Raw genomic sequence first — 24,401 nt, forward strand, 5'->3', positions numbered from 1 at the left:
AAACAGATATACGCATTCGTATTATGTTATTCATATTACTATGTTTATACCGATTTGGCTGGTTTTTAAATTTGATAGTTAATCCAACATTAAAACATGAATTTAGTACTGTATTTATGCACAACAGTAATAGATCAAATCTTGGTAATATCTGACATTCCCATATTAGGAAAATACACATCAAACAAGTACTGCCCTTTTGAAATCTGATCATTCCCAGGAATAACACACATGCCTACATAAAAGACACATGAACTCAGTATTGTCACTGTGAACAAATGGTAATAATAGGTAAAGCTACACACCTTCCTTTTAGAAAAGACTGGTAAATTCCTTAAAACAGGGTAGTACAGTAAACATTACCACATTACAGCAATATATAAAGTATACACTGGATAATGACCAAGCCATTCACTAAATCTCCCTATCACACAACAGCTACCTATCTGAATGAGTATAGTTCAATATACTAGACCATGCTCATTATAAGGCAGTTCAATGCATCTGAAAGAGCCCAATAACTACCACCTCTGTACACATCAGCATACAAAAGTACAGAATTTGCTGGCATCACTTTTCTTAATAGAAGAGAGTTAAATACCATCTTCTTTTAATCACTTATAGCTATAATTTCCTATTTACTGCATTAAAATAAAACATGCACGCTTAACTAAAATGCTTTTGAATGTAGTTTGCCTATTAGGGAAGCAAACACGAGGTCAGAGCATCAGACTTAGCATGGATGAGTGCTTTGCCTCCAGCAGTGAGACAACTAGGCCAGTGGTGGTGCCACCTCCCCTGCATTAACCTACTTAAATGAAAGTGGCTGTATCCTTGGCCTTGGCTTGACATGCTAAAACAAAGAGCATGTCGACCGCAAACGCTGTGGATGATCTGGTTCTAGTTTGGAAATAAGTCAAAACTGCATTTTAGATCAGTATCGGTCCTGCTGGTGTAGATCTACAAATTTTGAGAAACTGGGGACCACTGTGACAGTCCTTTAAACGATCCAGTCCTTCACTTTAAAGCAACATGTCTAATCTGCTGGTAGAGGTTGGTCTGTTGTTTAATTGATGTAGTATTGATGGAGTCGTTCTCAAGGGAGCTGCAACCAACTCGAGCTGTTCAGCAGAATTGACTTTTAACATTAATCAATCACTAGAGACATGTATAAATGTACTTAGAATAAGATACTTAGAATAAGAGAATAGGTTCTCTTGGGCTCAGCAAAGACTGACTTTATTACTTGATATGCAATCCTTCATCTATCTCAGGTTTATTGTCTAGTTTTATGAACCCTATGTACCCTAGACAGTCATGTCTGGTTGACTCCTGTTAAGTTTAACATAGCTGATATCTTCAAAAAAGGTCATCTTTTCATAAGTCACCTTCTTTGGAAGCTTGTGGAAGCGTAAGGGCTTATACACATCATCACACATCTCTTCCAGCTCAGCCAACTCCATTGTCAAGTCAAACTGGATTCTTGGAGCACCTGGAATCTCTAGTGCATAGTCTTCCCCATCAAGCTGGCTCCTTAAGGCCTGCTCAAGATTACCCGGCTTAGTGCATGCACCCGTAGACGCGGGTTTAATTAGAACTGGGAGTTTACTACCATGGGGAATCTGGATAGGTTTGTATACACAGTTCTGAACCAGACACAAAGCTAGCTGCAATTTGTCCGCAGCACTTGTCGAGCCAGGAGTAAGACCTTCAGAGAGGTTGTCCGTATGCTCATCCTTGATATCTCGTTCCATCTCTTTATCAAAAGGCACTGCAGCCTGTGTTGAAATTAAAGACTCTGCAGAGTTGCTAGAGCTTGGCCTCTCCCCTAAAGTCTTGTCACTGTCTGATGAAGCTCTTGTTGTTTGCTGAGTCTCTGGAACCAGAGTAGCTGATGCTGTAGTTGTCATTGTGGTCTCCGAATAGCGTGTAGACGGCCCACACGAGGTGCTACGTGCGATCTTCCTGGGGACCTTACACACTGCTTCATAGTCTGAGTCAGCTACGCGGAGCCTAGTGCATCCCCGGCACCTTCGTGGCTTGTGCCAAGGCAAAGACGCCTCTGACCCATGACTCTGTGAGTAATGGATGCAGTCTAACATCTGCTCCTCGTCATCTGCCCACGACTCGTAAACAGAATACATCAGGTCGTCTTCAAGCAGAGCGCTGTACTTTGCATCGTGAAGGCCTGACATGTCCACCATGCAGTTCTTCTCCACAGGTACGGCATCGTTGTTGTGCTTGAAGTACAGTCGGCTAATGCACTGTCTGAGGTGGTCTTTCTCCATCAGGAGCTTGTGCAGGCGCTCAATGGAGAGGGCTTCGACGCGTGCGATTACTGTGTCAAAGCGGTACATACGCTCAAGCATGAAGGCACACTTGCTGCAGGCGAACTCGCCGCGGCCGTCCCGGCGCAGCTCGCAACCCAGTGTGTGCGACAGCAGCACCTGTAGCTTGGCTCCTGGGTGAAAAATCCAACGACGTTGATTCCCGCACAACTCGCGGGCACAAATTCGGCACAGGTCCTTCATTCTGCAATTTGGCTTCAAGTCCTTTCAGCGAAACGATTACTTAAAAGTAAGGATTCCGAATCAGTTAGTCCAGGAAAGTCAATGCTTAGAGATCTTTGGCAATGTAAACAGTACTGGAGCACATTTAAGTAAAAAAGACAGCAAAACTAATCTAGATCAGTCTAGTTCAATTGTGATAATTCATTTGAGAAACTGAGTAAGCATGATGCAATAAATCTTGAAATAGATGGAGCCAGCCGTGGTAGATTTCTAGATGTGAAATGAAATGCTTGTGTGGGTTAAATAGGGTGAAAATGTCCTATATATGTTTCCATCATCTATTTCCAGTGGTATTTGGTCTCAGTATAACATACGCATGTGTATGTAAAAGTAATCCGTCCAAAATAAGAAACATGAAATATTTCCTAGATTAAAAATGACATTAAACTGGACCAGGTTAGACAGTATCCAGCGCTTTTTGGTCTCGGTTAAACCTCCTTGAGTTTAGTAACCATCCAAACTGTATCCAAAACAGAGCATAAGCACGAACTCCCATATGATTTATGCTGGAGGTATCTGGAGCATTGGTGGATTTGTAGTTGTAGATTGTGAAATCCAGTTGTGTCCGATCAGATCACAGCAAACGCTCCTTGATCTTGGTTTGCTGTCTTAGGAAAATGTTCGGAAGAATGCAACAATACAATGTCTTCGATTGTATGAAGCAAAAAGTGCACTTCACAGGTCTGAAAATGTCTAGATGTGTTCAACACTCGTATATGATATGAATAGAAATGCTGTTTCTTCTTATTAATGATTTATGCAAAGCCAGGAAGGGTCCATCCAGTATTCCGTGGGTCATTTATTATATTTAGTAACGTTTTAGTGGCTTATAAGTTATGCTGGATATATATATATGTGGCATGTAGGTGTGTAGATGAACAGTAGATTCCAGGTGTCCTAAATAGCTGTGTCTTTTTGTAGTTCAGTTGCTTCCAGTTCATATTTGCTGTCATTTAATGACATTTCTCCACTCATGACAGCTTTATATCTGATAATAAGAATTCATATATAATAAATGAACCTCTCATTGTTAAAGCAGTACAGTGTACATGTCCAAAGCTTCTATATCAGGAAATTGAAGGTCGCTTCACAGGTTGGTACTGTGGTAAAAGTAGTAGTAGATGTTATCACCTTGAGGCGGTGAAAAGAACCTATATAGACGTTTATCTCGTCTATACCACCGAAAAAAACAAAATAGTGATTAATATAACCGTTTAATATCCAGTTTCTTAGAAAAAAAGACGCGTTTTCTATCAAACCGATGCAGTGGTTTCATCCCTCAGTCAGCCACTTCATCCGCACATCCTCCGTCACTACAATTTCCTGTCATTCCTTTAATTTCTTCATTTCTTATTATTTTGACTGCTTCTTTTCACATACAAATAAATCCATTTTAGGTTAAAAGCATGTGCCGGTGTACAAAGTATCCATTTTGGCAGCAGCAGGGTATAATACAGCTCCACACACACACACACACACACACACACACACACACACCACAGCAATGATGGAGCTGCACCGAGGCAGTCGAGACTCTCAGCCGAAAGCGTGTACCATTACGGAACACAGGTGTACCATGTGGCGCAGCGAGCTTTGCTTTATTAGTTACACATACGATTTAAAATTTATCATGCATTACGGATTTTATTACACGTTTTTAATTACGCACAAAGCATTCCGAGGCGTTTGAATTAAATAAGGACGAACATGGAGCTCAACAAGCATTTGGTTTCCCCCATGCGGTTTCAGGTGGAATGTCCCATATGGGCTTTATTAAGCCGCAGTGTGTGCAGTTGAGCGAGCAGGTGAAATGTCGCGCGCGTATTCAACACGGAAGCTTCACATGCTGTATGTTAGGGCTGGGCGGTATGACCAAACATGTGTATCACGATCACGATATTTTTGTATGACTGGGACTTTAATATGCCTGTGGCTTATTCTACTGTCATAAGTACGTAGAATGTACAAAGTTTTAATTTCACCATGTATATAATGAAGGTTTTGAGTACTATAAGCTTTGCTTGGCCCCACAAAATGACACAATATATTGTATGATGGAATCAGTAAAGGTGAAATAGTTGCAATAATATGAGCACACGTCCTCCAAAATCACAAAAAAGCCTTCCCAGAAGAGTGAGCCGGCACTTCATGCAGTGGCGGCTCCTGCCAAATCTCTCGGGGGGGCAATTGTTGCGATGATGGCCAAGGTGACCCGTTCAATGGGTAAATTAAAGCTTAAATAATTAACATCTTAAGTCATCTGTCAGTTTGCCCTCACAAATAACTTTGAACATGGAGAGAGAGCAGCTTCACCATTAATCATCAAATGAAGTAAAGCCTTCACCCTAACAATTTAATTCAGTCTTCATCAGATAGCATTTTATTTTAGGTGCAGCAGATCCAGAATAAAGATTGGCATCAGGGCTGATGTGCAATGAATAAAGAAGTACAATTAAACAATTGGGGAGATACAATAAGCAATACGTGCAATCACAATTCACAATTTAAAAATGACATTACTTACTTGTAATTTACTTGTAACTTATATGATCCCCCCCCCCCCCCCCCCCCCTTTGTAGATACTTGATGTGTAAACTTGGTCTGAGTGGCCCTAATTCTTAAGTTGCTAATTTATCCTGATTACACGCAAGCACGTAAGTGCGAGCCCTCCCGGAAGCCATTCAGAATGTATTGCAGTGCCTGCAGTTCGAAAAAAAGAGCCTTAACATGAGAGTCTATGAGAGCAATCTGGGGCGATTTTTAGTCAGACTGAAGTCGCCCCAAAAGGGGCGGTACTGTACGGAACACAACTCGACGCTGATTGGACTACGATATTCTGAGGCAAGACAGACTCCAGAACAGTAAGTCACATCGAGATCAGTCTGATGGTTTGAGGTTGGTAAAAATCAGTCTGCCTGAGGCCTGTCTTGAACTAATTTTACTAAGCAGACTGCACTAACCTTGGTGTGGTGCCCTGGGCTGTTGCTGTTTATGCAAAATGTTCAGGCTTAAAATAGATGCATCAGTGCAAACACACACACACACACACACACACACACACATAAAAAAATTAGAGCATCTCACCCCTCTTTGATTATGAATCAATTCCTTAAGTAACACTACATATAAACTCACACACACACACTTAATTGAAAGCAGTAGTGACGTTTGTCTCCTGCATTGTAAATCAGGCTAAGCGTTAATAGTAATAGCTCTTTACTGACGTGTGTGATTACCAGTGTAACAGCATTACACTATCCATGCTTACTCACTCTCACACACACACACACACACACACACCACGGAGGCAAAAAGCAAACATGTAAACACATAAGGTAGTAAAGTAACCCCTCAGTCTTTGGGTGTATTGCAAGTTATAACCAGGCGGCCCAGGCTGAATTACGGCTGTTATTTCAGGGTTCTTCCTACAGGACCAACACAGTCCAGCCCACAATGGACCCATACAGGCTGGTGCAATTTGGCATTTCATAGTCTATGAGAGCTTACTATTTTAAAATCATGTTTGGAAGGTGCTCGGGAGGCGCAGTGGGCTAATGCACTAGCGCCCACACATAGGCACGACTAAAAAAGCTGAGAATTTATTGCTGCATTGCAAGTGAGGTGCTTGCACTAGCAATAAGTGAACCACAGAGCTTAGCTTGTCTCTCTGAATGTGACACAGATCTTGCTGAAACTAAACTGTAGGCAGGTGATAAAAATGGCAGCGCATGGATGGTACTAGCATCATGATTCCAGTCGGAGGGAATTGGAGACAACCAGATTGAGCGCAACTACGGGAAGGGGAGGAGGGCTAAAATGACTCAGTTACTAGTTGATGAGTTAGTACTTGGACAGGAGCTGTTAAGTTTGAGTTGGTGTGAGTGAGTGAGGCAGATGGGCAGCAATCTGAGCTGAGCAATTTGACCATCTCCAGGGTTTGCATATTCCATTGCGCTGATTTACAAGTTAAACAGAGGCTGTACGGAGGCTGTGTGTGCCCAGGCCTTCTCAGAAACACATACTGTACATTGTTCACCTTCACATCTCCGAAAGCCAACTGGCAGTTTCACAGTGTTGGGTTGTTTCCCAAAGGTATCAAAGCACTAATCCTAAGATCATGGGGAGTATTCGTTTGAACGCACATCATGTTTAACCTTTTTAACATATAATGAATGAACTTTTCACCCCGCCGGAAAAGCTTCTGCAGTGAGTAGTACATCATGTAAATATAGATGCATTTTGACCTGTCCAAACAGATGCCAGTAACAGACTACAGAAAGCCTGGAGCCTTTTTGTAATAATAAAAATAAAAGGCTTAATATGGTTTAATATCCCAAAACCAACAAGCCAAAAACAGTACTGCCAAAATGTGATGAAATATACAATCACTAAGCACTTTATTAGGATCATCTGTCTTGAAAGTACATTGTCCACCCACACAGTGTATCTATGTTGTAGGTTTAGCTCGTAAAGTGGCAAATTGTTGACTGTACATTTTGTCCTCCCTTATTAAACCATCATTAATGTAAAGGGACCCAATAGGACCCCAACTAACCAGATGTTATTTAAGTGGTGAATCATTCTTCCATTCTCAGCTGTGTACTGACACTAACAGAACAGTTATAGCTGAGCTACAGGTACTGGACTAATAATTAGAAGGATGCATGTTCAAGCCCCACCACTGCTAGGTTGTCACTGTTGTGCCTTTGAGCAAGGTCCTTAACCCTCAGTTGCTTAGATGTATTTGGATGAAAGCATATGCTAAATGCTGAAAATGTAAATGTACATAATGCCATTGGCTTTCCCTCTCCCCATTTTGTAGGGCAATTGTAGCTTAGTGGTTAAATTACTGGTCTAGTAATCAGAAGGTTACTGGTTCAGACGGCACAACTGACAGGTTGCCACTTTTGGGCCCTTGAGCACGGCCCTTAACCCTCAATTGCTTAGAATGTATACTGTAACAACTGTAAGTTGCTTTGGATACAAGTGACTGGATACATCTGGTTATTACATAAAATTAAAATCACCTCCTTGTTTCTACACTCACTGTCCATTTTATCAGCTCCATTTACTATATAGAATCACTTTGTAGTTCTACAATTACTGACTGTAGTCCATCTGTTTCTCTGCATGCTTTGTTAGCCCCCTTCCATGCTGTTCTTCAATAGTCAGGACCCCCACAGGACCACCACAGAGCAGGTATTATTTAGGTGGTGGATCATTCTCAGCACTGCAGTGACACTGACATGGTGGTGGTGTGTTAGTGTGTGTTGTGCTGGTATGAGTGGATCAGACACAGCAATGCTGCTGGAGTTTTTAAATACCATGTCCACTCACTGTCCACTCTATTAGACGCTCCTACCTAGTTGGTCCACCTTGTAGATGTAAAGTCAGAGACGATCGCTCATCTATTGCTGCTGTTTGAGTCGGTCATCTTCTAGACCTTCATCAGTGGTCATAGGACGCTGCCCACTGGGCGCTGATAACTGGATATTTTTGGTTGGTGGACTATTCTCAGTCCAGCAGTGACAGTGAGGTGTCTCCATCAGCGCTGCTGTGTCTGATCTACTCATACCAGAACAACACACACTAACACACCACCACCACGTCAGTGTCACTGCAGTGCTGAGAATGATCCACCACCTAAATAATACCTGCTCTGTAGTGGTCCCGTGGGGGTCCTGTGGGGGTCCTGACCATTGAAGAACAGGGTGTAAGCAGGCTAAAAAGTATGTAGAGAAACAGATGGACTACAGTCAAAGTGCTCCTATATGGTGAGTGGAGCTGATAAAATAGACAGTGAGTGTAGAAACCAGGAGGTGGTTTTAATGTTATGGCTGATCGGTGTACATATAGTATAGTGGGTCAGTATATAAGGTATATAATGTGCTTCATGTGAGGGTAAAAAGCAATTATTTGTACACTGTTTTATCATTCCACTTTGACCATGGTTCTGCTCCAGTAGAGGGCGAGCTTTCATCATTATTATTAGTAAAACCATAAGACGTGAACAAACGTTTCTTTCCTGCCTTTTAATTCCTTACAAGAGTGTCAATCAATCCTACCTGCATTTCTTGTTGGACACGCAGCCTCTCACGACTCAGCTCTTCTTGATAAAACTGAAAATAAAACAAAAAGAGTAAGCCGTAAGACTAGGTGATTTCAGAAAACCATCAAAAACCATAAATATATACAAAGTATGTACAAATGGAACCGGAAAAACGACAGCTTTTATGTGATAATTATTACAGCCATCCTCTAATAATAACATTGGGCGGCACGGTGGCTAAGTGGGTAGCACTGTCGCCTCACAGCAAGAAGGTCCTGGGTTCGAACCCCAGGTGGGGCGGTCCGGGTCCTTTCTGTGTGGAGTTTGCATGTTCTCCCCGTGTTTGCGTGGGTTTACTCCGGGTGCTCCGGTTTCCTCCCACAGTCCAAAGACGTGCAAGTGAGGTGAACTGGAGAGACTAAATTGTCCATGATCGTGTTCGATATAACCTTGTGAACTGATGAACCTTGTGTAATGAGTGACTACCGTTCCTGTCATGAATGTAACCAAAGTGTAAAACATGACGTTAAAATCCTAATAAACAAACAAACCAATGATAACATTACCTGAAGGCGAATAGTCACATTTGGTTGTTTTTAATACAAGAAGGCTTTGTGTAAAGCCAGGGGGTTGGGTGCGATTGTTTTTTTTCCCCTAAAATCCATTTATAAGAAAAAGCTTGAAAAACTGGACCAACCATACCACCATGTCTGCACAAAGCAAGAGAGCTCTCACAAACCTATGTGGCAGCATTAAACAGCCTGGGAAATGAAGTTAAGTTCCTTCACTGCTTGATTCAGACACATTGAAGTCATTGGGCCAGTTTCCTCCAAGCCTATTAGCCTATTAAGGAAACAATATACTGTATATGTTCACTGACATGTGAAGTGAATAACACTGATTATCCTTTCATCACGGCACCCATTAGTGGGGGGGATATATTCGGCAGCAAGTGAACATTTTATCCTCAAAGTTGATGTATTAGAAGCAGGAAAAATGATCAAGCGTGAGGATTTGAGCGAGTTCGACGAGGGCCACATTGTGATGGCTAGACGACTGGGTCGGAGCATCTCCAAAACTGCAGCTCTTGTGGGGTGTTCCCGGTGTGCAGTGGTCAGTATCTATCAAAAGTGGTCCAAGGAAGGAACAGTGGTAAACCGACGACCGGGTCATGGGCGGCCAAGGCTCATTGATGCACGTGTGGTCCGATCCGACAGACGAGCTGCTGTAGCTCAAATTGCTGAAGACGTTCATGCTGGTTCTGATAGAAAGGTGTCAGAATACACAGAGCATCACAGTTGCAGGGCTGTTTTGGCAGCAAAAGGGGGACCAAGACAATAGTAGGAAGGTGGTCATAATGTTATGCATCATCGGTGTATGTTAGGCAAGGATTGTTCTCAGCTGAAGCTTGTAGCCAATCAAATGTACTCTTCTATTTTGTATTATCTCTGAAGCCCCGGCCAACACATGCATTCACATGATCAGCGTACTTTAGTACCCCTACTTTAGTTTTCTGATAACGCAAATGTAATCTATTCAGCTTTGTTTCTGTTAACATTCTTGCTAAGGCCCCCGTCACCCATATTAAGAACCACTTTGATGAAACTGTGCCCTGGGACGACATTTTTGCCCTCACAGGTGTCGTGCCCACACACACAAACACACACTAACCTCCGCATCCCTCTCCTTCTGCAGTAGGGAGGTAGAAAGCTCCTGGAGCTGTTCTTCCATCTCTGTGATTCTGTTTCTCAGAGAGCTTTTCTCCTCTGATAACTCCTGAATTAAGATCTCCTTACATCGTACTGCTGCTGTCAGCTCCTCGATCCTGTACATACACATCACACACTTAATACACCAACCTGGATGTGTGTTCATGAGCAACACCACACACAAACAGGCCATCCATGATTTTGTGTTTTGTTAGCTGACCAAGACTGGGTTGCACAGTAGGTGATGGTGGTGGTGGTTATGATTTGAGGACACATGGGTAGGTAATACGCTTAAATCTCTGTCCACTTTATCTAGAAATGAATACTGCTCCTCTTGATTCACTACGTTCTTTATTGTATGCCTATTATAAGCCATATGCTAGGCCCATAACAGTCAAGATTCTAGTCCTAATTAGTCTAGTATAAGGACTAATCTTGATCTTCATTCCATTTAAGCTAAATTGACAACTAAGCAAGGTCATTAACCGTCCAAAGCATGTATGTAAATGTAAGGTAGCAGGTACTAGCTTGGGTTTTTGACCTAATTTAACCCCAGCAGAGACACCAGGGCTTTCAAAACCCAGCTGTTATGCTGTCCATTATATAACCACGCCAGTGCCACACACCACAATGACACCAACATTATCAATGAAAATGAGCTGCTACCGTAATAATAGGCAGGGATGGTGATAGCTACATTTAAAAAAATTTTTTCTAATCTATCTATTAATTTTTCCCCATTCTAATCGTGTCCAATTACCCTGATTGCGTCCTCTATACTGATTCGACCCTTTTGCCGCTGACTGAGGACGCCACTCAACTGACTTGCGCCCCCTCCGGCACGCAGTCAGTACAGCCTGCATTTTTCACCCGCACGAGCCGAGTTCATACACCGAGAGACACTGCGCACTGAGGGTCACACCCCCCTCAATGTTATTCCTCAGCCCTGTGCAGGCGCCGTCAGTCAACCAGCAGGGGCCGCAGTCGTACCAGTTATGAGGACCTATGCTCCGACTCTACCCCTAAGCCCCTGAACAACAGCCAAACGTTGTTCATACTGCCGCCCAACCCAGTCGGAAAGGTAGAGCTGAGTTTCGATACGATGCATCTAGAAACCCAACTCTGGTGAGCTAGCGTACTTTACCGCTGCGCCACCTGAGCGGCCTGCTACATTTACATTGGTTCAATCACTGGCAGGTTACTGCTTTTGGGTGTGATGTGGCATTAGAGGTGCACCAGATGAATCCCCAGTACCTGAAAGATCATGATATATGAACCCAATTGCAGGAAACTTAACCAAGGTAGAAATAATTCATCAAAGTCTGTATGTCAGGTGGTATCTTAGTGTATTTCATAATACATCTGACTATAGCTTACCTTTCTATGTCTCTGTTGTCATCAGGCAGCAAGTGAGGCGGCTGTGAGGTCGTGGAAAGAGGAATCTCCTTGGCAACTGGCTGCAGGGTAACAGGGGTTATCCGGGAGCTGGACTCTGTGAGACTAGACATGAGCACGGCCTCATTCCGTGCCAACTCAGCCTCCTGTCAAACAGAGCATATTCATCATCATCATTATCACCATCATCAATGTTATTGTATCCACGACTATCATTAGCTAAATCAAGTATGTGGACACCTGACCATGAGCCTGCTGAAGAACCAATTCCAAAATCATGGGCATTATTATAGAGTGGGCATTTTTACATTGTTTGCAGCTATAACAGCCTCCACTCTTCCACAAAGGATTTGTAATTGGCTCATGACGCTCTGTCTTGTAGCTTGTAATAAATGCTTCCGTTAGGGTCTGCCACAGGATAATTCATGCATATATATATATATATATATGATTTGGCACAGTTTTTATGGCCAATGCCATGTCACACAACCCTCCTATTTAACCGGGTTTGGGACTAGCAATTATGAATTATTTTATGTGCTATATGCTTCAGCAATTTGCAGTCCTGCTCTGGTGGCCTGCTGCTTCATGGTCGAGCTATTGTTGCTCCTAGACAATGTCATTTCACACTGCAGAACTACCAGTTACGCTACCAGACTACTAACAGGAAGGGTCATACTCCTCAAAAAGCAGTCATCCTATCCTATCACTCTTTAAGTACTGCCAATGTTAATTAAAAGAATGGATGAAACAGAACAGGCATCTATATACTTTTGTATAGTAGTGAATGTGTGTGCATATGTTTGTGCACCTCCTGCAGCATTTGTATGTTGGTTTGCAGAAGCTTCCGCATGTGGTCGCTCTCCTGCCGTCTCGCATCATGGCAATGTTGCAGCTCTGTCTCATTGTTATTGGTCAGGCTCTCCGCTGTTATCCTGTCAGAACATAGGAAGTGTAGGTTAGGTGGTGTATCAGTATTTTAACACCCTTTGCAGGGACGTTTCACAAACTTATTTGGAAATAAATGCTATTTTTCTAAAATATAAACTTGTGTATAATCGCTTATGGTTTAAAAAATTATTTTAATTATTAATACAGGAGCATCCAGAGGCCCTGGGCATCTTGTTATAAAGCCCAAAGGGTGGGTTTTTCCGAGTCAAGTACAATTCAGTTACAATCCATTTTATGTCAGGACTTTCTCATTTATATTGCATGGCAAAAATGTTAATGTAAATATGAGTATGGTATATCTGTAATAGAAGGTATTTTTTATTTTGATAATCATTGTTAACTGCTTCACATATTATTAACAGAGATGGATTTTTTATTATCTTGAGGAAAAACGTAAGAATTTGGAAACCATGCTTGGGATACTCCTTTCAGTAAGTCAGAGCTGTTTTCTTGATTATCTGTGTATTATTCTCTTGTAGTTCTAAGGCCTTTTTTGGAATGAGAAAAAGGGGTACCTCTTTTGGACGTTATCGTATTGACTGCCGCTGTGATGCACCTTCCCAGGACTAATAATCAAAAAATAGATCAGTTTGGGGGGGATTCAGTATTATGAATTGGACATACATTATAGATATAGATATAAACTTACAAAAATATTTTTTTTTTGTGTGTGTGGACATATACAGTTTATTTCCAAACCCTGGGAAGGGTCGCAAGCCAAAAAGTCTATTTCGTTTTTTGTGTTTCGTCTTGATGCATCGTTTGGGTTGCCTGTGTTGCGGTAAAAATCATGAACAAAATGTGGGTCACTTAAAAAACAGTCAATCAGAACATTTCCAAAAACAGTGCCAGAAACAATAGTTAGCTACAGGACACTTAACATAACATGCTACTATTAACCTTCATTCTAACAACTGGCATTAAAAAATAACACAGACTCCCAAGGCGTGGAACTCACAAAGACGGCGATGTTTTTTTTTTTTACATCTGCTGGCTAGAAACGATGGCTTATTTAAAGTTTTGTCTGTTCTACCATGTCAACATGTCTTATAATAGCAATGACTAGTGCATGCAGACACATGGACTCATTTTTGCTGGGACGGGACTCCCAGAATGTCCCACGCCACCAAGTCTGAGACGGCGTGTATAAATGTAATGGTTTAAAACAACATGAGGTCTAGATGAGGTCACTGACTAGCAACTCAAGGTATGCAATAAAAGCTGCATCATTTTAGAATCGACACCATCCGGGAGCCATTTTTGGATAGCCTGGTGAGGTGATGGTATCTATTGTGAGACTGTGAGATTTCCTCACGTAGATCGCGTATCGCTGCAGCAGTGAGTAGTAGATCCTGTACGACCTTCCCTCCTTTAAACATGGAAAGCTGTGTTTGTGTGGACGCTCGGCCAGGTCGGTGGCTCTGCTGAGATTGGAACACTCCGCTAAAGTATGTTAGCATGTTAGACGTGAGCGTCCAGTTGCACAAATTCTTAAAATGCCAAAACTGCCATGAGTCTTCCCTTAAAAAAGTACATACACATTGGACTTCAACTGTATCTCTCTCTCTGTCCTCTTTACTTTGTCCCCGGTCAGTCAGTAGGTATCAGTAGATCCTGGCCTTTAGATCCTGCCAACATAATTCCATGTAAACGAGTGCTAGGAGTGTGAGTGACGTGGAAATTGTGTTTGTGCGTGTTACACCTGCCAGCTGCTGACTGTAATTTAAAACCATGTGTGTCTGACATAAGAGCAGACTAATTGCTATCGATCAGGAGTGTATGTGCCGCGTTAACGAGCTCTGGGTCCCGAATAAGGTCCTCAGACGAAGGAGACAAACAGCCTGCATCTGTCTGGAGTGTCTGTTCGATCGGAGCACATTTGAATGTATAAATCTTCCAGCCTGTCCCATTTTGCACTGCACGTGTATACACTCCGTGTAAAAGGGTGCTAAGTAGTCTGATGCTGTCTGGCAAACTGGTGCAGGGGCAATCAGACAGCAGGAACGGAGCGCTGATCCATGGGCTAATTATTGAGCTGTGAAATGTTGTAGTATGCATTATATTGTGTCTAGTCGTTAAAAAAAACAGTCTGCACAACAAAGTTACCTCAATTTTTGTTAAAGGGCCATTCTGCCGAATCAGTATCGTTTTCATCCCCGGGACATTATATGTATAAATTAGGGATGCATCAATACCATTTTTTCCCAACCGAGTACAAGTACAAGTACATGTATTTTTGTACTTGCCGATACCGATACCGATACCAATACCGATACCAATACCTATTTAGAACGATGGAGTTAATGAGTTGGAGGTTAATAAATATTTTTGCAATGTTGGTGTTTTGTTGTTATGTTTTGTAGAGAACGATCAGGTCAGAAATACTGTAAAACGTGTGTGTGTGCCGGTGTATTCTGATATAAACTATATTATTCCCCTGTCCCACCTGTTTACACTCCTCTCCTGCGTTTCCCCTCACACCGTATCCTGCGTTCTCATTGGCTGTTCGACATGTCACTCATTCCCAGTCGCACATCTCAGATCAGTCGCCGAGCGAAAATCAGGGCAAAAATCGTGTAGTGTGAACTACGCATAACGCAGCAACGTGCACTAGGCACACGGTATCGGATGTTTAGTATCGGAGCCTCGTTTGCGAGTACAAGTTAATGAGCGTGGTATCGGGCAAATACCCGATACCAGTATCGGTACTCATGCATCTCTAGTATAAATATATGAAAATTCACTTTAAAATGTATTTTTAATTGAGCAAAGTGTCCATTGCAAGTGGACATTGATCTAATTGCTAATTTAGTATATAAAACGGTAATAAAAATAGTATTTTTCATGTCCTGACTCTCTAACACGACACTTTACAATGAAATATAATGAGTAAAATCCCATCCATATTTTTTATATTTATTTTCCATAAGAAATGTATAATAATGTTGTTAAAATATATGTTTAGTCATGTCCCCAGGTTTTACTCAGTCCTGTTACCCTAACATATTACAAATATTGTACAAGTCACATTTTGAACAGAAATGTACATGATCTGTATTTACTGAAGGACACAAGCAGACCACAAGTTCACTTTTCCCCACGTGTATGTTTAATAATATTGTAACTCTGACTGAGAAGGTTAATCTCAATGTTCATTCCTGTTACCTCATTTTTTCTTAGTTGTTATTTGTTTATTTTAATGTTAAAAACTCAGTCCTGTTACTCATATACATCCATCTTCCTCTTAGCAGCATCATCAAAGACACCACACACCCCGGACACACACTGTTCCAGCTACTACCCTCAGGCAAACGATTCAGGACAATAAAAGCACGCACAAATAGACTAAGGAACAGCTTTTTTTGCTAGAGCTGTGGCCTCCATCACACACCACAGAACTGAAAAAGACTGAGCACACACACACATACACAGGACTACGGGTCACACACGGACTGCAGCATTTGCACACACACAGTTCATATTTAATATTTAAAGCTGAAATGTAAATTCACTTAAGAGTGCAAAGATTTTTATTTGTATCTTATTTTGTTTAGAGTGTGATTACTACTACTGTCTTTCTTCTACTGCTGCTACTCTATTGGAGAGATGCCACTCGAAATTTCATTGTACTTGTGTATAGTGACAATAAAGATTCTATTCTATTCTAAAAATGAAACAAAGTTGCCTGAGATCGACCAAAACACACTCTGAGTAGAAAAGTATATGTTACTAAATTCAGTGTTAAACAAATATACAAAATGAAGTTTAATTCATCAAGTTGCTACACGCAAATGGCTCCCATTGGTGGAATGGCCCTGAAATTAAATCTAATCTCAACCGACCAAGTCTCTCATGAACATAAATTAACTTTTAACTTCAGTTATACAGTGAGAGTGACTGAAGAAACACTTACAGAGCTTTGTCGAGGAGTTGCTGTTTCTCCTGTAACTCCTGCTTCAAGCTCTCCACCTCCACCTTCAGCTCAATGTTCTGTAATTAACACACAAACACAATACAAGCCGACCATCAGTCAACGTCATATACTGTGGGACCCTACCTTTATATAATGTATACCAAATAAATTTCATAAAAACAAAGACAAGTAACCAGAAAATAAAGTTTAATACAGCATTAACCTTCCCTATGTAACCAATTACAAGGCAATGACTGTGTAACCAGTAATTGCCTAACTACCAGTTAATTAAATTAATTAATAATATATTGAATTATTTATTTATTAGGATTTGTAATGTCATGTTCTACACACTTTGGTTACATTCATGACAGGACAGGTAGTTCTCATTACATAAGATTCATCAGTTCAAGTTGAATGTCAAACACAGTCATGGACAATTTTGTATCTCCAGTTCCCCTGACTGTATGACTGTGGGAGGAAACCGGAGCGCCTGAAGGAAACCCACGCAGACACAGGGAGAACATGCAAACTCCACACAGAAAGGACCCAGACCGCTCCACCTGTGAATCGAACCCAGGAACTTCTTGCTGTGAGGTGACAGTGCTACCATGCCGCCCCAACGTAGTGTAAACAAGTACCACACTATGCCACAACAAACAGAAATCACCCACCAATAATATATACTTTATTGCCGAAAGTATGCGGACATCTGACCATGAGCTTGTTATCTTGTTCCAAAATATGAGTGAGTGTGTGTGTCGTGACAGTTTCTGTATCTAAAGAACTTGTGATTAAGCAGAGTGGGGTTACAGGAAAGCTGGGGTCAGGTTATATTTAGCGCAGAGAAATATGTGCTGGCACTGGCCGAAAACCCGACCTCACCAGCTGCTGTTGATGTACCTGCTTCAACATACAGTCACACACACACACACAGTCACACGTAGTCACACACAGAGACATACACACAATGCGTTCAAAAGTATGTTCACATGATGACATGGCCAAATATACAGTATATACAACGGCTCTGCCATGCAGCCACTGTTGGGCCCTTGAGCGAGGCCCTTAACCCTCTCGGCTCCAGGGGCGCCGTACGATGGCTGACCCTGCGCTCTGACCCCAGCTTCCAAACAAGCTGGGATATGCGAAGAAAGAATTTCATTGTACTGTACATCTGAATATGTATATATGACACATATATGAGATTGTTTTTACATTTTTAATGTCTTTAAATGACTGTGGTTTTACATGTTCTCCACTGATCTGAAACACTTAATCCTGGTCAGGGTAGCAGTGAGCCTGGCTCCACAGGGAAAAACTGGGAGCAAGGCAGGGATACCCCAGACATAGTCAATCCTGTCTGTGTAACTGCTCATCCAGATTATGATCATTATTATTTATCAGAGGCTTTTATCCAAAGCGACTTACAGTATACAGTCTAAGCAATTGAGGGTTAAGGGCCTTGCTCAAGGGCCCAACAGTGCCAACCTGGCAGTGGCGCGGCTTGAACCACCAACCTTTTGACATAAAGGCGAAAACCACGTCTAACCAACAAGAACATAAGGGCTCAAATCACTGATCATCACAACAGATCATCTAAGAGGTTAAAAACACTTGACTCCTATTGATCTGAATGCTTAAATATAGAACGAGCTCACTGAAGCACAGATGGTAACACGAGAAGTGATGCGTTAGGGCGGTAATGCGGAGGGCTGATGGTGTTTACTGCGGCTGACCTTCAGGAGAACTGTGGCGCTGCCAGTGCTGAGCCCTGAATAACTCGTACACCCGTGCAGATGCGCGCATTGTACCCACACACACACTACACAACAAACCTGCAACATATAGTCGGCCAAAGAAAATATCATATCATATCACATACACTATAAGGTCAGAAGTATTTGGACACCTGACCATGATCTTTTTGGACATCCCATTTAAAATAACACATATTATTATAGTGTGTCTATGTGATCTTTACAGCTATAACAGCCGTTCTTCTGAGAAGGCTTCTCACTAGACTTTGGTGTATGTCTGTGGAAATTTGTGCCCATTCAATGAAAACACATCTGTACACCCATACACACACTCTCTCTCTCTCTCTTTCACTAACACACACACACACACATTCTATCATTTAGACACATTTATACAGACACACTCTCTGATACATACACTTCTCTCTCTCACACAGACACAAAGATATGCACACACACACACACACACACACACACACACACACACACACACACACACACACTCATGTACACACACTTTCATTTTCATTTTCATTTTCAGCATTTAGTAGACGCCTTTATCCAAAGCGACTTACAGTACAGTATACAATCTGAGCAATTGAGGGTTAAGGGCCTTGCTCAAGGGCCCAACAGCAGCAACCTGGCAGTGGTGAGGCTTGAACCAGCAACCTTTTGATTACTAGTCCAGTACCCTAACCACTAGGCTACGACTTGAACACACACAGGCACAAACACATGAAAACACATACACAAACACACACACTATCTTTCTCTCCTACACACACACTTTCTCTCACACAGACACACACACTCATACAAACACACTTTTACTTAAACACATAGACACAAAAACACACACACACACTATCTCTCATACACACACACTTTCTCTCACACAGACACACACTTTCTCTCACACATACACACTCTCATACAAACGCACTTTTACTTAAACACATAGACACAAAAACACACACACACACTATCTCTCATACACACACACTTTCTCTCACACAGACACACAAATAAACACACACACACTATCTTCCTCTCCTACACACACTTTCTCTCACACAGACACACACTTTCTCTCACACAGACACACACTTTCTCTCACAGACACACACTTTCTCTCCCACAGACACACACTTTCTCTCACAGACACACACTTTCTCTCACACAGACACACACTCTCATACAAACGCACTTTTACTTAAACACATAGACACAAAAACACACACACACACTATCTCTCCTACACACACACTTTCTCTCACACAGACACACAAATATACACACACACACTATCTTCCTCTCCTACACACACTTTCTCTCACACAGACACACACTTTCTCTCACAGACACACACTTTCTCTCACACAGACACACACTCATACAAACGCACTAGACACAAAAACACGCACACACACTATCTCTCATACACACACACTTTCTCTCACACAGACACACACTTTCTCTCACACAGACACACACTCTCATACAAACGCACTTTTACTTAAACACAGACACAAAAACACACACACACACACTATCTCATACATACACACTTTCTCTCACACATACACACAAATAAACACACACACACACACACACTATCTTCCTCTCCTACACACACACTTTCTCTCACACAGACACACACTTTCTCTCACAGACACACACTTTCTCTCACACAGACACACTAATACAAACGCACTTTTACTTAAACACATAGACACAAAAACACACACACACACACACACACACTCTCATACACACACACTTTCTCTCACACAGACACACAAATAAACACACACTATCTTCCTCTCCTACACACACTTTCTCTCACACAGACACACACTCTCATACAAACACACTTTTACTTAAACACATACAGACACAAACACACTATCTCTCATACACACACACTTTCTCTTACACAGACACACAAATAAACACACACACACTATCTCTCATACACACACACTATCTCTCATACACACACACTTTCTCTCACACAGACACACACTCTCTCATACACACACACTTTCTCTCACACAGACACACAAATAAACACACACACTATCTTCCTCTCCTACTCACACTTTCTCTCACACAGACACACACTTTCTCTCACACAGACACACACTCTCATACAACCACACTTTTACTTAAACACATACAGACACAAACACACACACACACTATCTCTCATACACAGACACTTTCTCTCACACAGACACACAAATAAACACACACACTATCTCTCATACACACACACTATCTCTCATACACACACACTTTCTCTCACACAGACACACACTTTCTCTCACACAGACACACACTTTCTCTCACACAGACACACACTTTCTCTCACACAGACACACACTCTCATACAAACACACTTTTACTTGTGCAGACACAAAGACATGAACACACACACACACTATATTTCTCTCCTACACACACACTTTCTCTCATACAGACACACACTCTCCTATCTTTCTCTCCTAAACACATGTTCTCTCACACAGACACACACACTCTCATACAACAAAACATGCATTTACTTAAACACACACACACACACACACACACACACACTCTACCTTTCTCTCCAACACACACCCACACACACTTTTTCTCACACAGACACACACTCATACAAACGCACCTTTACCTAAACACCTACACAATCACACTCACACTATTTTTCTCTTCTATACACACACTTTCTCTCTCACAGACACACATTCTCTCATACAAACACACTTTTACTTAAACACCCACAGACACAAAGAACAAATACACATAAACACACACTCACTCTATCTCTCCTACACACACTTTCTCTCACACAGACACACACTCTCTAAATACAAACATATAGACACAAACACATGAACACACACACACATAAAAACACCTAGAAGAGAGACACACACGTCCTCTTCCCCAGCCCATTAAGACATAAAGCCCATAAAGTCTCTTTATTATACCACATTTTCCTATATTCCTACTTGACTCTACACTGGCTCAAATTAGAGTGCACACACACACACACACTCATGTCTGCACACACACATGCACCTGCTGTTTCTGCCCCCGTCCATAGAGACAGAAGTCGTTTTAAGCGTGCAGTTCTGATTGGTGCTGCAAAACCCAGTAATTGCTTCCCAGCAAACAGGGGTCAAACCCAGTGCCATTCATATTCAATAACAGCACTAAACTAGTACCTAGATCACACGAACGCTGCATGGAAATCACATGGTTATTCAGATTCTATTTACTTTCTGCTTAGTCTTCCTCACAGGCTTGCCAAATTCACTTTAAAAAGGAGCTAACTGTTCTAGATAGTAAACACGAGCTCACACACCGATGACACTGATGGCTACGGCATTGCAGGGATTTAAAAATGTTCATTGTTGCTGCGCTTGGGGGTAACTGATTTGGATTTGAACCTTTAACATTGTAATAAAGCCAATTTAAAAGACTGGTAAGAATGCAGGTCTGTAGATGGATGATGGTGAGGAATTAAAATGATGAGATTAATTGGATCTAAGGGTAACTCGTGACATTACAATTGCAATACTCTGATATAATGCCTTGTTACAGTGTTAATCGCATTACAGTGTTAATTTTCCATTTGCATTTAGCCTCGGCATCAGCAAGGACAAAGAGAGAGTGAGGGTGTTTCTGGATGGAGAAGAGTGGGACATGCCGTTTAGGGGATTATGGAGGATGTACTGGGATTTGGCGAGACTGTGATAGATGGTGTGATGTGTTCAAAAGCCTAAAGACGATTTCTGTCATGTTGACTTTAACTGGCTCATCTGATGAAATGTTATTTAAGGAAGGATTGTGTATATCTATTGCACACACACACACACACTGGGTTTTAAAGTCACTTTGATATTAAGTGGACCTTTATTAAACTCCATAAAGGTTCATTAGTCTTCATTATGAGCTGATTTCATACAGTGACTGATTATAACTATATGGCCAAAACTATTCGGACGCCTGACCATGAGCTTGTCGGACATCCCATCTCAAAAACAAATGGTATTAAAATTACAATTACAATTACAGCCAGGCTTCTTACAAGACTTTGCAGTTGCCTGTGGAAATTTGTGCCCATTCAGTCAAAGGAGCATTTGTGCATCTCAACCACCCCTTTTCCTCAGACATAGCCATTCAAGTCTGTGTGTAGACACGTGACCGGCCGATACCTCTGCTGGGGAGTCAAACCCCACATCCCAGAGGCAAGTGGGCTAGTGTCATTTACTGCTGCACCACCCAAGCACCGTTAAATTAAGTCATTTACTACATTAACAACAAGATCACTGCTACTTAAAGCAAAACAGAAAAAGAAACACAGTGTCTAATAACGTAAAACACTCTCTATCTATTCCCTCGGCTGCTCCCGTTAGGGGTCGCCGGGGGATCGTGATCCGCATTATTGATTTGGCAATTATTTGCCATTATTGATGCCCTTCCTGACACGACCCTCCCTATTTATCTGGGCTTGGGACCGGCGCTACAATGCACTGGTTTATGCATCCTATAGGACAATCCAGTGTCTCCAATTAGCCTGGCTGCATGTTTTTGGACTGTGGGAGGAAATCGGAGCACCCGGAGGAAACCCACGTGGACAGGGGGAGAACATGCAAACTCCACACAGAAAAGAACCCACACTGCACCACCTAGGCATCAAACCCCAGGACCTTCTTGCTGTGAGGCGAAAGTGCTACCCACCGAGCCCCCGTCCCGCGGCAAGCAAATAATGAGGTGAAATGACCACAGATGATCACATAGATCGATAGATCACAAGAATGTGATTACACAAATACTAAAATGATTAATGGGTATTAAAATATGGAAAGATATACAATTCCATAAACAGCCATTTCCACCATTGTTTAAAAAAATAAAATAAATAAATAAATAACTAGACCTGTGTCAGGATCACATATCATCACAGCTCACAGAAAAAAAAAAGCATCAGCTCCATTCTCAGAAGCGTGACTCACCGTTCGGTACACATCGTCGCCGTTGTTCTCATACTTCTGCTGGATCCTCTCTTCCAGGAAGTAGATGCGTAGCTTGAGGCTGAAGTTTTCCTTCTTCAGGTCATTGAGGTGCTGTGAGAGAGTGCGGTAACTGTTAGACATGTCCGGTGTGTTTTCACCTTGGGGGGCATCACACGCCCCCCGTCACTCTCAGCTTGACGACATTGCGAAACGAACTAAATACAAAAAAAATACAAAATACCGGCTATGTACAATAAAAAGCTAGGATTATATTTACAGCTTCATATTTACACTCACACACACACTTAAAAAAACACGCGCACACACACACACACACAAAAACTAAAGGGCCAGGAAGATGGCCCTACGCATCAGAGCTGCGTCCACTGTAAGTTCATGGTGTGTAGTGGGGCAGGGAGGAAAGGACCGGGGCTTTTTTTACTCTGGGGGAGGTATCTGAGGAATCTGTTTCTGGCAGAAGGACTGGCCTACAGGATCACAGGCACCAACCATGTGTAAACTGATCACCCAAGAGGGAGGGGGGTTAAAGAGTGCTAACAAATTTAGAGTGAAATAGGAAGAGAAAACGAGGATTGGGGTTCGCTAGACATGCTGAAATATTATCTAATGGAGGAGAAACCAAACCACCGTGAATTATCTGGTCATTATTAAACACTAGCTGCCCATTTTGACTGTGTGTGAATCTGAGATGCCAATTTTCTAATTTATGGCATCTCAAAACACTCACACTCTTGATAAACTGCAATACATGGTCAAATATCTGCCATGCACTGGCAAACCAACACCTAAACATCTCATTCTAAGAAAATGTATATACATATTTAATTGGTCCAACGATTGCTGCTATAACAGCCTCCACTTTTCTCAAAATGATTTTGGAACATGACTGCTTTCATTCATTGATATTATGAAGTAAAATTGGGTCATAACTAGGGATGTAACGACGCACCACAAGACAGTAAAAAATCGGTTTACATGTATACTGTATAACAAATGCCTGGTTGAC

At 41.9% G+C, this 24,401-nt stretch overlaps 1 protein-coding gene across 5 annotated transcripts in view; it reads right to left on the reverse strand.

Moving 5' to 3' along the window:
• Positions 1-24,401, reverse strand: part of LOC134302380 (myomegalin-like) — a 64,050-nt gene that overhangs the window by 31,643 nt on the left and 8,006 nt on the right. For 4 of the 5 annotated variants that reach the window (XM_062987461.1, XM_062987459.1, XM_062987458.1 and 1 more), the window contains exon 1: positions 1,389-2,590. In XM_062987461.1, the coding sequence (XP_062843531.1) occupies positions 1,389-2,531 (1,143 nt within the window). In that variant the 5' untranslated portion in view covers positions 2,532-2,590. Of the gene's footprint in view, positions 1-1,388; positions 2,591-8,635; positions 8,690-10,290; positions 10,445-11,705; positions 11,870-12,534; positions 12,659-16,587; positions 16,665-23,374; positions 23,486-24,401 lie in introns of those variants that run through there. The other variant, XM_062987462.1, reaches the window with a different exon arrangement.

Source organism: Trichomycterus rosablanca, chromosome 25 (assembly GCF_030014385.1).
Source record: "Trichomycterus rosablanca isolate fTriRos1 chromosome 25, fTriRos1.hap1, whole genome shotgun sequence".
NCBI lineage: Eukaryota > Metazoa > Chordata > Actinopteri > Siluriformes > Trichomycteridae > Trichomycterus > Trichomycterus rosablanca.